Consider the following 13,959-nt stretch of genomic DNA (forward strand, 5'->3'; position numbering starts at 1 on the left):
GGGAGACCTCTGCCTCTCTATGTAACTCATCTTCTATACACTGAAATAACACTCCATATATTTCTCTTAGTCTTTTATACTTATGATCCCTTTGGACACCCTTATCGGAACAGAAACAGAGCCCAAATGACATATAGAAAATAATACTTAGCATCTCGGGAGGACAAGTACAAATCCGAAAATTTGGCATCTATATCATAGCATAGGCTAAACTTATGGTAATAAGTCAGAGACTCAGATATCTATAATATATATAAAAGCAAAGTTTCTGCAGTCTTGAGGGTAAACCAGTCATTCAACAATTCATTGCACATCAAATTAATTTTTAACATGGGTATTTTAGTAAAGAAGCACATTATTCTACAAAGATTAAATCTTGGCCGTTGATAAGTGTTGCAACGCTTCAGATCTGTTGTTCATCTTTCTTCCACCGTTTGCTCTTCTGAGTTTCTCATTTTGTAACGCTTCTTGATGCTTTTCTTTCTTCCATTGTTTTGCTCTTTGCCGTTTCTTATTTGGCTAAGAAATCAAATGGATAAAAGGAACAATTTTCAAAAGAAATTTCGTTACCTCTTCTTCCCCCTTACCCTAGCAGCGTCGCTGCTCACATGGGAGAGAATTGAACTCGATGGTGGCTCTGCGGTCCAGGGCGGTAGCCTGTGCCTGATCTGAGGCAAAAGCGATTTAAAGAGGTTGCAGGGCGTGGCGATAGGAACACGGAGGCTGGGAAGCTCTGATCTTCAATCCAGTATGAACAATCTTCTCCTCCCTTCTTACATTTTTTTTACTACCTTCTTCTTTCAATCCCTCTTCTTCTCCATTTTCTATTCATTTTATTCTTCTCCCCCGTGCCCCTTTCTTTTATTGTTTCTAATCTTCTTTGCTATGTAACTATTTCAGGTCCACTTTGTTCGTGATTTCAGTAGAAGGTAAGGGTTTTGATCTTAACTTCATCGCAAGTTTCTTCCCTTAATTTTCCCAATTTACTCTTCCTTAACTTCATATTTTTTGTGGTTTACCACCATGTCTGTGGAGGCTATGGAGGAATTGGTTGATTTAATATTGTTTTATGATTATTTGTATTCTCAGCGCACCTTTCAACAGTATGCTTGGATGGTAAAATGATCAAAATGAGCCACTTTCATCCATAATTTCAAGTGCCTGCCCACTATTTTGATTTTGTGCGTTAAAAACCATTTGATAGCTGCTTTCATTTTCTTTTTTACTGCCATCATGATTATATGGGTGCATTCTGAACTAGCCATGAAAAAAAAACTGCATCTCAGGCAAGATTTAGAATAAGAGTACTTATTTATTTTGTTGTCTTTAGCTTATTTGAATATTTAAATCTTTTATCTTGATGTTATTGCTCACATCTGTTAACAGCACAGACTATTGCACTAAAGACATGCCTCTTTAATAGATCTTTTTGTTCTTTTGGTGCATTGTGCAGCCCATGTTGATAAACTAGGTCTTAAGATAGATCTTCATCATAAGTCTTCCACGAGAACAACCTAGAATTGACAGGAGTTATTTGTACCTTCGAAGTTTGAACTCTCACCTTCAAGAAAACTATATGCATGCTTTATTAACTCTATGTCACTGGCTTTTGCACTTCTACTTTTGTTCTTTGATTTTTTTTTGTTGATGTTACTAATGTAGTTTTTTTTTCATTGAGACAGACACACTGTGTACCAAAGAAAACATGAAGCCATGAAGGAACTCAGAGAGTTGACAGCAGAGCATCAATGGTGAAAGTGATTGTTCCCAATGTTCAATTTATTTTGTTAGGTTTGTGCCATATTTCTTTTTCATTCGTGTTTTTTTTACACAATCTCAGATTTCGTTCTAGCTGTTTTTCCTTCTTCAACCTCAATATCTTCAAGAAGTAAACACACTTACATCAATTCTGACTGAAGGCTATGGATTCTAGCATTATGCAAATACTGTTCTTATTCTTTTTTATTATTGTGTGTCCATGGTGACCACGTGATTAGACTATTCGAAATGATCAAATGAACTTAAGTGGGGATCCATTTGAGGGGGAATTGTAATTTATAATGATAATAATTGAAATTGGAACCTATCAAATGTAGACATGTAAGACTATATGCATGCTCTATTAACTCTTTGTGATTGGCACTTGGTTATGTCTATTTTTGGTGTCCAAGGGGTTTCTCAGAAGACATGCTCATAGAAGATGAAATTTTAAGAGACATAGTTCTCTGGTGTGGATGTCAAAGAGGACCAGGCTTCTCTCCTTTCTCCCCTCTCACCTGGCTTCACACAGCATCCCATCACAACTCGGTAAGTTTCTAATAATTAGTGTGATCCAAATAATTATTTTATTCCTCTTTTCATACCATTTTCTTTCATTGGCAAATTTTATGGAAAGATTGAGACGCAAGCAGTGGTACTTACATTGACTTGACTTATGGCCTTCAAAGAGGCGCAAGATCTTATGGATTTTAATGTGAGACTTTCAAACTCTGAAATTATGGATTCTATTACTCATATTAGAACCTGTCGTTACTCTTTTACTATGCCTTTGATTCTCCATTTATGAACCTGCCATTACTCCCTTATTCAAATTAGGACACTTTGAAAGAGTGATATAATGTCTTTCATTAGCCATGGTTGCACCTAATCTGCAGTTCTGGAACCACAGAGGGAAGGCCCAAAATTGTGCCCTTAACAAGCCACGTGGCTCCGCCGCTGCTGTGTGCCTCGATTGGGTTCATCATGGTGTAAGGTTTCTTTCTCTGCAATTCTTTGACTGTTCTTCTGAGATTATCTTCTTCCTACTGAATATGCATATATTGAACTCACCAATTTGTAGGAGACAACACGTTTGCACGCTATGCACCCTTTTTCCCGTCATTCATTTGTTCTTCTTAATCGACCTTAGTATGTGATTTAGGGTCTCACCTTTTCTTTCATTTTAATTTTCCTTCAGAATCTGCTCCCTTTGGAATGACTTACTTCAACAAACTAGCAAGCATAGCTTCTCTTTTCTGATTTTTCTCAGAAACAATAGAGGCACAAAAAGTCCTTAAATATTAATAAAATTTAGATGAAATTGATAATATTCTCGATTGTGTTATGAAAGCTAGCAATTTGATAATATGAGAGACCGGAGTGTGTTGAAGTATACACAAATGAGAGATCAACCACAGAGAACAGTGTGAAAAAAAATTAGTATAATATTTTGCAGTTAATGCGAAGAGTGGCATAATACAACTACACTATAACTAATATTAGTAAATGTGTGATTTTGCACGCATGCATCTAGGATGCTAGGAAGATTGGATAGAAAAATGGAAAGGAACATAATGTGATTTTCTCACAAATGCTTTGTGTATTGCTTTTGCAGGGGACAAATATGGATTGCAGAGTTTGGGAATTAGAAGAGCATTTCGACGTAGAAATGGTCCTCTTGAATCAATTGATGGTAATCAAAATTTTTATAGACTCTTATCCAAATATCATGTTGGCAAATGCTATATCTTCCAAAATCTCTTTCCTCCACCATAACAAGGCAGATGCTTAATCGCTTATAATTGCTTCTGACTTTTTTTGGTGCAAAGAGAGTGAAGACATCTTTCTTTGAGCACAATAGAATTTTGTAGTTCGATTCATAAGATAACATGTGATCATTTCGTTCTTTGTTTTGTCATCCATCACATTTGCCTAGCATCTGCCTCCTCTTCACTAGGTAATCTCTCTCAGCCAAGCCTTTTGTTCATTGCCTCTCATAATATTTCTCATTTCGGTGGGTCACTAATCTGTTTTTTCGTCATTTTTGTTTTTTATTTACTTTTGGTTTTCATGGTAGAAAATTGTGGAGTTCCATTGCTTGCATGCTGCACACTCTGAAATGGAGTTTGGGTGCTCAAAATGCGAGGGATAAACTTTGCTTCCCATAGTACCATTAAGAAAATGTGATTCTTTTGCAAGCAATTTCTTAGTAGAATAATTATGACTTATGAGTAATTCCTTCATTTGTTTCTTCTTTTCTACGACCATAGAAATAATCAAAGGTATTTCTTGGAAAAGAACAACAAATTGAATTTCATCTTACTCTGCTGCTATTCTTCATTAGACTCACCCCATAAACTGAACAACAACCCACATAAACTGAACAACAACCCACATACAAACCATGCAAAACTTATAGAAACGGTAGTGTATGCAATATGCTTATTGAACCTGATAACTTTCTAAAGCATGACTTAGGACTTACCTTTGAAAGGTTTTTCTTTTATTTTCTTCCAATTTGTTTTTCTCACTTCTTTCTTCTCCATGTTTGTGATCAAAGGAGAGGGTAATTTGAGATTTTGTGCATGCATGGAAGTGTAAGATTCGTTTAATTGTTTGTTTTTATGAACGAATTAAAGGTCATTGAAGAGTGAAGAGGAAGAGCCGTATACAGGTTGTGCTTTTCTCAAGTATTTTCCCTTAATTTACTTTGGATTTGTTTATCTCTTTGAGTTAAATTTCTTTAGTGGTCTATCAAATCGTTTAGATCTTTTTGTTTGGTGTTCTCCGTTCTTTATTTTCCAACCTTCTTGCTTGGACATGTATATTTGATATGCAAATAATGTATGGAAATCTCTTACACATGTAATTTCATGACATGTTTTATGTTTACAGTTTAATGTCAACAGGCATCTAATCTTTTTTTGGTTGTTATATTTTCCAAAATTATAATAAATTTCTTTTTCTTTTGTTTGTCTGATGGTGTTTATTAGAAATTGGGAGGCCTATACTCAACCACAAAAGCTAGCTCAAGAGTTGAGGTTTGCACAACTCTTATAAACACTTGATTGGCCTTATCTCTAGCCAATGTGGGACTTCTAACACACCCCCTCACGTCCAGGATTGAACAGACTGGAACGTGGGAACAACAACGGGTGGCCCAAATATGGGAGGTCTCCACACAACAAATGGATCTATGATAGGCTCTGATACCATATTAGAAATTGGGAGGCCTATAAAAATAAGGCCAATCAAGTGTTTATAAGAGTTGTGCAAACCTCAACTCTTGAGCTAGCTTTTGTGGTTGAGTATAGGCCCCCTAATTTCTAATAGTGTTTAAACTTTTTTTGACGGGCAATAATTATTATTATTAATGTCAAAGGTTTTATTAATAATAGGGACTCTAATAGCTTTTTCTTAAATGTACAAAATTGCAACATCTTAAGAGAATTTTAAGACCCCCTTGAAATTCTATTTGACGGGTTTTCAGACCTCCCATCACCCATCATGCTACATCCTTCTTCTACTTCTATCTAATTTATTTTAACTGGGTTTATTATTATTTAATTCATATGACTTAAGGAATTTTATATTACATAGTTAATAATTTTTGCACATAATGTAATTAAAATGCAAATAGAGTAGGTTTCAAGTGGAATAAAGATAATTTTTTGAACTTGGATAAAAGAGACATTTAACTTACTAAAATAAAGTGTCTCGAACAAATGCGGTTATAGAATATGTGAATCACTTTTTTTTTTTTAAAGCACAACTTTATTTCATGAAAATAAAAGATAAGAGACCTATCCTCTCATATAGGTGAACAACAAAACATACACGACCCAAACCATTCCAAAATAAACCAAAAAAGGCAACCCTAGAAAATCTATACCTACTCCTATCGAAGGAAGGTAAAAGAGTAAACCCACATTGCATCATTGATGTTTGAAAAACATTATTTGGAAGAGAAATGTTGCATCTGGATGACCATGTGAGAAAACTGTTGAGGGTCTTATTGGGAGGAAAACTAATTCATGTCATGCTTTTTCTTGATACTTTTAATTTTAAGTTCAACGTCCTTTGTTTTAATATTTTATGGGTAACTGCATAAATGCATTTCAAAGTTGGCGATGGAGCATTCTCTAGAGTCACGCATCGCAAATGATTAAAAAACCTCATTTGCGATAATGATGGTAACAATTCGCATAGTACACTTCAAATGTAGTTTATGAAGAAGTCTTTCGCAATGTCATATGAAGAAGACTTTTTTACAAGAAATGTGGAATGCTACGTTCTCAGTCTTATTCTCAATGTAATTATTCCAATTGTCAAAAAAAGAAAAATTAATCCAGTGTCTATTTTTAGCACATACATGTTACTTCACTCTCTATAATATGTTTCAAAAAAAAACTCTCTGGAATAAACGATGGATATAAAAAAACCATCAATTGAACATTTAGGAAAACAACGACAAAAGATGAAAAAAAGATAAGCGACTCAAAAAAAACAAAAACAAACATTCAGTACTAGAAAAACTTACAAATTTATGATTTATTATCAAAAATAAATTTTATTCTTTTAATATGTAAAACATCTTTTAAAAAATAACACATATTTTAAAAAAATCACACAAAACAAAAATAAATATCCCCGTGCATCGCACGGGTGAAAAGTACTAGTTATATATATACCATTAGAATCTTAACATTCTTCATCACTTGAAAGGGTTCTATTTAATCATCAAAGCCCAAATTTTGAAGTCATTCTTTCACTTCATCAACTCCAGGCGTGCTGCAAAAAATTAGTATGGAAAATAATAAGTATCATCATAAATAAATAAATATCTTCTTCAGTTGGGAAGGGGAGAGGGGTAAAGGGAAAGATAAAATATTAATCATAGTTCCTTTTTTTTTATAAAGAATGAAAAATTTGTATTACAATAAATAAACAAATTATGGTCAAGAAGCTTAAAAGAGTTGCAAAGAACCATCACATGAAGTTCCCTATCAATTTCAAGAGTTTGTGACCACTCCTAAGTCCTAATGGATACTTTAATGCTATCCACTTGAAATATAGGAATTGAGTTTCGCACATCAATTGATTTAAGTTTCCAATGATTTGTCAAATATTTATGCTTTCTTGATATTATTATCAACTGCAACTAAATATGGCAGGAGCCTCTTAGCTTGGGAGCCCAATGTTCTTTTTGAAGAGTGCTTATCACCTTCAAATTCATTAGAATATTTGTTGTCCTTTGGGTAGAAGTGGAGAAACAGATATTATTATCTAAAAACATTTAATGACAATGTTAGTACAAAAAATAAAAAATATTGTTGAAGGAACAAATGATGAAAATAAAAGTTAAACACATCAATTAATGTGTGATGTTCTACAAAGAGTAGCAAATATAAAATCTTGAAGCAGTAACCCTCCACCCACATGATACAGGCCTACCACAATATTAGAGTTAGGAGGCCTAACTCAACCCAAAACTTAGCTCAAGAGTTGAGGTTTGCACTGCCATTTATAAGCACTTAATTGACCACATCTCTAGTCAATGTGGGACTCTAACACACCCCCTCACGCCAAGGGTTGGACATCTGGAGCGTGGAATAAAACGGGTGACCCAAATATGGGGAGTCAACAAATGAATCTAGGATTAGGCTCTGATACCATATTAGAATTAGGGAGCCTAACTCAACCCAAAAGCTAGCTCAAGAGTTGAGGTTTGCACTACCATTTATAAGCACTTGATTGACCACATCGTTAGCCAATGTGAGACTCTAACACACATGATACAGGCCTACCATCAATTAATGTGTGATGTTCTACAAAGAGTAGCAAATATAAAATCTTGGTGTTAGTAATTTTCCCTATGTGTATTGAGGTGACCCCTAATGTGCACCACTTTTAGAGGGGCAATTTTACACCACTTATTTTAACTTGTTATAACATGTCAACACATTTTTTTAAATAATTTAACATATAATAAAATTTTAATGATATATTTAAAAAAAAAAATTTGTTAACCTGCTGTAACCGGTCAAAAGCAAGTGGTGTAAAATTGCACCACTCAAAAAGTGGTGCATATTAGGGAGAATCGTGTATTTAAATGTACTTTATTTTTCTTTTTAGCCTTAATGAACTCTTGCTATCCAAAAAAAAAATTATGGAATAATTCATACACACATGATATAAAAGACTTTCACCTTTAAATAATATGTAAGTTAGTTGATGTGTCTCGTTTGGCATGGGAGGTCTTATTCGAGACTCGTCGAGTGCTTGACTTGGGGATTCTATGCATGCTCTTTTGGAGGGGAGCATTTTCTTGCTGAGGTCCAGGCTTTGAAAATGGGTTTCCTGTTGGCGTGGGAAATGTAGTATCAACGTGTTGTGTTTGGGTTGGATTGCTTGGAATTGGTGAATGAGTTGTGACGAAATCTGTTTAATTTTCATGTCTATGGTAGTGTATTGATGGATCTGCATCTTCTACTCTCTCGTGATTGGAAGGTTCGTTTACAGCATGTGGGTCGTGCAGATAATGCTTCTCTGAATTGTCTGGCTAGGATGAGTGCTGAGGCTCAGTGTGTCGTGCTGGAGCTAGCTTCTCCTCCGGATTTAGTTTTACCTTTCTTATTTAGATATCTGTTTGCTATGTAGTTCTGCTTTTTATTTTTCCCATTAAAGAAAAAGTGTAGTTGATTGATAGTGTAAAAAATATTACCATTCCATGTATGTACTTTATTCTCTTAAAATATAATTATTAGTATCTTACTATTAGATAAACTCATTTAAAGAAATTTTGTTGTAAGAAAATATGATCAAACAAACTCAAATTTTGAAGGGAATAACATAGGATGAGTGATAGCAAACTATTCTCAACAAAAAGTCTTAAAACAGTTGATAGATAATTCAGCTCCTTAAGCATTTTGTTGAGAACTCGACCCCTAGAGAATGTGTAGGAGAATTATTTGTTGGGAAATATCTACCTATTTAATGTGATCTTAACGTCTCGAGATGATTAACCTCATGTCTATCTACTATGAAAATACATCAATAATACTAAAAAAAAAGTTCAAAAGGAGTAGTTCTTTTATTTTGTTACTAAAATGAAGTTCAAATCAAATAGAACAGAAGTGTTTTTGTTGGACTTATAAGCCCAATCGTGAATAGAGCCCAGAAGAGTGAGGTTGGATTCCGGTTAATGGCTTGGCTGGTAAAGTTGGATTTTGCAGAGACGAAACAAGAACCGTCCAAATGCAAAAGAAAAAGAAACACACACAAAAAAAAGGCATATTCTATTCTGTGTGTTTGTCACCACCCACTGTACTCACTCACTCTAGAGAGAGAGAGAGAGAATGTGTGTGTGTGTGAAGAACTCAACTCTTGTTCATTTTATTCCCTTTTGTTATGTTTTGGTCAAATTAATTAATTAATATTATGTTGGTTGTACTGCTTTGGACTTTCTCTTCTTCTCATTGCTCACTTCCACAACAACACAACACAACACATTCACATGCTTGATTGAATCATCCATCTTCACTGTCTCACTGCTCCAATTTCAAGGTGATTTCCTCTTCCCTTCCCACTTGCTATCTTAATTCTTCTCTTTTTGTCTACCTCCCATTTTAAATAAACCTTCATATATAAAAAAATATTTTCCCAGTTATTGTTGTAATTGAGGTATGTATGAGCTGAGGGTTTTGAATTTCCATGTTCTGTGTGAGTGAACAAGGAACATGTCTTGGAAAATCAGATTTTATCACTCCCCTATGTGAGACATAGGAAATGAAATCCCCCCTCCTTCTCTCTCCACTGAGTTTCATTTCACACACCAAATAAAGAATATAAATGATGCCAAAATGTTATCTTTGTGTTATTCAATTCAACTATATTCTGTAAAGGTGATCAAGTTTCTAAAAAGGAATTATTTTCTTAACCCCACTGTTTATACTTTATACTATATCATTGATGTCAATGATGCTTCTGATAACATTGTACCCAAATTTGTGTTTTGCTGATAAGCTTGTTTCAGGTTTGAAGGAGCACAGGACAACCACATAGTGTTTGTTGGTGCTCAACTCAATTACTTCAATATATTCATGGAAGAAGTCAATGAATCTTGACCTGTTTCCTTTTGATATATAAAATAGTGTGAGTTGGTTCTCATGGTTTCTTCAGATGGAAGTGTTGATCACAAGGCTTCTTCTGATGAAGCACAGCAGAGAGCGAGTCCTCATGGCGATGTCACATTGTCAGAACAAGGGATTTGTGATACTGAAATTCATTTGTCCAAGCCAGAGGGAGCAAGAAGTACTCTTTCTATTGTGGCTGAAAATGCAGGGAAGGATTCTGATTCCACTGCTTGTGCCTTGCAATCAGGTCAAGAAGGAAGCCCTTCACCACTTGAGAAACATTTGCATAGCCCTGATACTTCTTTGCATGAATCGCAATCTGGTCAGCACAGTCCTGCTATAGTGCGTGAAAAGGTAACAAAAGATGGCTATAACTGGCGAAAATATGGCCAGAAACATGTTAAGGGGAATGAGTTTATAAGGAGCTATTACAAGTGTACACATCCCAGCTGCCAGGCTAAAAAGCAGTTGCAGCAGTTAAACAATGGGCAGATTACAGATTCTATTTGCATCGGTCAGCACAATCATCCTAGGCCGCAATTGGACACCGCACAACCAGTTCATTCTGTTCTGCCTGTTGCTGAACAAGGACCACAAAAGCCTTCTTTAACCAATGTGGAAGGTGAGAAGTAAACTTCTTTAGTATTTTAGTTTCTATGTGTTGAGATATTGCTAGATACTGTTGAGATATTGTTGAAATACTGTTAAGATGTTGTGTATTTCTTTTGATATTATTAGTGATGTGAATGTATATAATTTATATCATAGATTATTTACTTATTTAGATTGATTGTTATCCCTAAACTTGTGGTACTTTTGTATATATATTGTATTATCATGGAATAAAATAACCAGAATAGTTTATTCAAGTCTATGCTTCCATGAAAAATCTCCTGATATATTTCATGTCATCTTACATGAAGACAAATCATCAGTTGAGCATGGATGTCAGCCTCTAGAGGTCAAGCCTTTACACTCCCTTCCAGCTTCAAAAGTTTCCCCAGCTGATGATTTGAAAGCTACACATTTACAATTGAAAGTAAAGGATGAGGCTCATAGCAATGAGGATTCTGCGTCAAAGAGGCTGTATGTTATTTGGCTATTTTATAAAAAAAATTGGAATTGATGTATATGCAATAGCTAACTTTTAGTTTACTGCCAAATTGATACCAAACAGAAAGAAAGAGAACGGCAATGCTGCCGCCGCTGGAGTTGACCTACCAACTCGTGGACCTCGTGTTGTTCATACTTCCAGTGAGGTTGATTTTGTAGATGATGGGTATCGTTGGCGCAAATATGGGCAGAAACTAGTTAGAGGGAATACAAATCCAAGGTACATTTTAGCTTTTAATTTCAAGATTCAGTTGTATTTTCAAATTCAATTCTATCTATGTCTAGGTTGTTTTAGAAATTAGAATGTGTTTATACTTTATATCATCCCATATATAAAGTATAAATTGATTGCATTAGCTTCTTGTCTAAAGTTCTGTTGAATTATTCTTCCCCTTCTTGTAAGCGACGGGAAAGGGTTTTAATGACTTTTTATATTATTTTCAAACTGTGTTCAACATGTGCATTTTTTCTTATTTAATTCGTGGCTGGTTCTGCACTCGGTACAACTTTCTACCACAATTTTTTTATGGCTTTAACCATGATTTAGCAGTCCTAACCAGGTTGTGAAAAGCCAGCTAACCTCTCAAAGTTTGCACATGTATGAACAATTTAATCAGAAGTCTCTTGTGTTTCTTTGATATAGAAAGAAATGGCAATAGTATCAATAATGATTTTGTTCTGAATTGGTACATAACATTGTGTTGCTTTAGTTCTCAATAATGCAGTTCAACCTGTTGGTCACAACTGTTAGATGTTTATTTGCTCATCCATTCACGAATGATTCAATTTTAATGACTGCATTTTCTCTCCACTCTTACAGAAGTTATTATCGATGCTCGAATCCTGGATGCTTTGCCAAAAAGCATGTGGAAAGGGCCTCTCATGATTCAAAAATTGTAATAACTACCTATGAAGGACATCATTGTCATGAAATCCCCTCTGCAAGGAGTGTTACTACTCATAATTCAGCTATAGATACTCACGCAATGGCCACCAATGGCAAGTCAGGAACCAAATATGAGGGTAGTATTGTTCGTGTTGATTCAGGCTCTAAAAGCAGATTAGATGAGCAACAAAATGAGGAGCCAATTACGTCAAAATCAAAGGTTGGTGATACGGTTGAGTTTTGTGCAGTCAGCCTGAGTAATGAGGGTCATGAAACTAAATTAAAAGAGCAAGAACAACAAAATGATGACTCAGGTGCCAAAGATGATTCTGTCAGCAGTGACATCATTTGTCATTCAAGTTCTGAAGGTCCTTGTAGAACAAATGAACAACTGAAAGATGAGGTAAAAACTACATCAGAAGGAAGTAAGGATTGTCTCAATGTGGTTGCTGTTGATGTTCATAATCAGCAACCAAAATCTGACCCAGAACCTGTTCAAAGCTAAATTGCAATGTTTTATGTATCTATCTATATATAATATATTAATTCAGAAGCGTACATTCTACCATTGGGACATCAGATATTAAATTAGTTTTGTAAAGAAAGAATTGCTCTTATTAATGTGTGTAGAATTATTTAAGAGAGTTGCACTAAATATGATTATTTGGGAGGAATTAAAGGCTAGAATTAAACTAAACTAACTGAAAAGGAAAAATCTGATACAATGAGAACTGAACGAAACACTCTATTGTACATTGACAAATTTTCTTCTAGGTTTATTCTCTCATACACGCAGGTATCTTAAAGTATTATCACTCACTCATGTAATTCTTGTTTTTCATCCTACTAATGCTTCAATTTAAATTGTCTTTCTTAATGTAAATTTAGAAAATGCTGACATAGAACTGTAGTTTTTTAATAGAGAAATAGTTATGCCATGTCTTCGAGTGTGTGATTACTGGTACAGTGGTTTAGGTTCATCTCCAAACTGATTCTGAGATTTTGAGAAATATAAGTAAACGATATGGAATTGGTGTTTCTTAAAATTATAACAGAAAACCATTGATGTGTTTTCATCCAGCAACTTGAATTTTTGAAATTGTTGATACATGACAAGATATCAAAGGTCTATCTATGAATTAGTGATTTATAATTTTATCAATATTGCTACCATTATTCTAATAAAAAGTTAAATTTCGGCATAAGATGTGTGTGTACATTGTTCATGTATCAAATGCAATGAGCTCTTGTGTGAGATGATTGGTTTATCTAACAACTTATCGTCATGATTAGTTTACGGAAGTTAATACTATTAATTAACAAAGGCTAGCTTCTTCATCATTGGTTCATATTGGCTGATAAACTCCCACTCTTTTTTTATTGTCAAGTGTCAACGGTGGAAAGAAATGCTACTCATCTTATACATTATCCAAGTACATATTTTGCTTGCTCCATTAAGTTTTCACTGCCTTAAGTGCAGTGCAGTCTATGCTTTGAGAGATAGTGTGATAGTCTCTTTTATGAGCCATATTTCTTCATAACTGTAGTTTGCTTTGGAGTCTTGCCTCCTTTTCTACCAAATTAAAAAAGTCAGAGAAGACAGGTTTGAAAAATTATATCTACGTCTTATGCAACATGACTTGGCACCAAAACCTTTTTTAAGGATACCTTAGAATCCCCCTTCTAATATATGCAATTCTCCTTTCTTATCACTGGTATTAATTTTTTGCTTAAATAAGTTTTTGGTCCCTAACCTTTACTAAATGCTTGGTTTTCGTCCCTCGCCGGAGCAAAGGTGGGTTTTAGTCCCTAACCTTTGCCAAAATGTTTGGTTTTCATCTCTCCGGAGCTCTGGGTCAACGCCGGAGCTCCGGTGGCCCATGTGGCATTGCCACATGGGATTAATGAGGCCAGCTGTTATTATTATTAATTTTTTTTAAGAAAAATAGAAAATTAACTCAGTAATTAAAAACTCTTAACTCACTAATTAAAAACCCCAATTAACCTAAACTAATCCCTCACCACAATGCACTAATTAACCTCTTTTTTAATTAATTAAAACCCACA

At 34.7% G+C, this 13,959-nt stretch overlaps 2 protein-coding genes across 33 annotated transcripts; both read left to right on the top strand.

Annotated features, from left to right (window-relative positions):
• The first annotated feature begins 402 nt into the window (after positions 1-402).
• On the top strand, positions 403-6,553 carry LOC130732904 (uncharacterized). 30 transcript variants are annotated; one of them, XR_009017203.1, is made up of 8 exons: positions 407-748; positions 901-929; positions 1,683-2,307; positions 2,396-2,752; positions 3,374-3,451; positions 3,695-3,715; positions 3,836-4,799; positions 4,880-6,544. XR_009017203.1 is itself a non-coding variant. In XM_057584909.1 (7 exons), exons 3-7 carry the CDS (start codon positions 1,749-1,751, stop codon positions 3,713-3,715), a joined length of 360 nt encoding a protein of 119 aa, XP_057440892.1. In that variant the 5' UTR covers positions 405-748; positions 901-929; positions 1,683-1,748; the 3' UTR covers positions 3,716-4,692. The 30 variants fall into 30 exon arrangements, 3 of the variants coding, with proteins under 3 accessions (XP_057440892.1, XP_057440893.1, XP_057440891.1); XR_009017208.1 differs by having other exon boundaries at positions 408-748; positions 2,396-2,473; positions 4,880-6,545; XR_009017192.1 differs by having other exon boundaries at positions 408-748; positions 2,396-2,747; positions 4,880-6,543.
• Positions 6,554-9,088: 2,535 nt separating this feature from the next.
• On the top strand, positions 9,089-12,532 carry LOC130732906 (WRKY transcription factor 1-like). Of its 3 annotated transcripts, none has more exons than XM_057584914.1 (5): positions 9,089-9,324; positions 9,794-10,515; positions 10,829-10,979; positions 11,071-11,226; positions 11,827-12,532. In XM_057584914.1, exons 2-5 carry the CDS (start codon positions 9,927-9,929, stop codon positions 12,395-12,397), a joined length of 1,467 nt encoding a protein of 488 aa, XP_057440897.1. In that variant the 5' UTR covers positions 9,089-9,324; positions 9,794-9,926; the 3' UTR covers positions 12,398-12,532. The 3 variants fall into 3 exon arrangements, with proteins under 3 accessions (XP_057440897.1, XP_057440896.1, XP_057440895.1); XM_057584913.1 differs by having other exon boundaries at positions 9,094-9,324; positions 9,784-10,515; positions 10,817-10,979; XM_057584912.1 differs by having other exon boundaries at positions 9,094-9,324; positions 10,817-10,979.
• Positions 12,533-13,959: the final 1,427 nt, after the last annotated feature.

The sequence above is a fragment of the Lotus japonicus genome, chromosome 1, assembly GCF_012489685.1.
Source record: "Lotus japonicus ecotype B-129 chromosome 1, LjGifu_v1.2".
Classification (NCBI taxonomy): Eukaryota; Viridiplantae; Streptophyta; class Magnoliopsida; order Fabales; family Fabaceae; genus Lotus; species Lotus japonicus.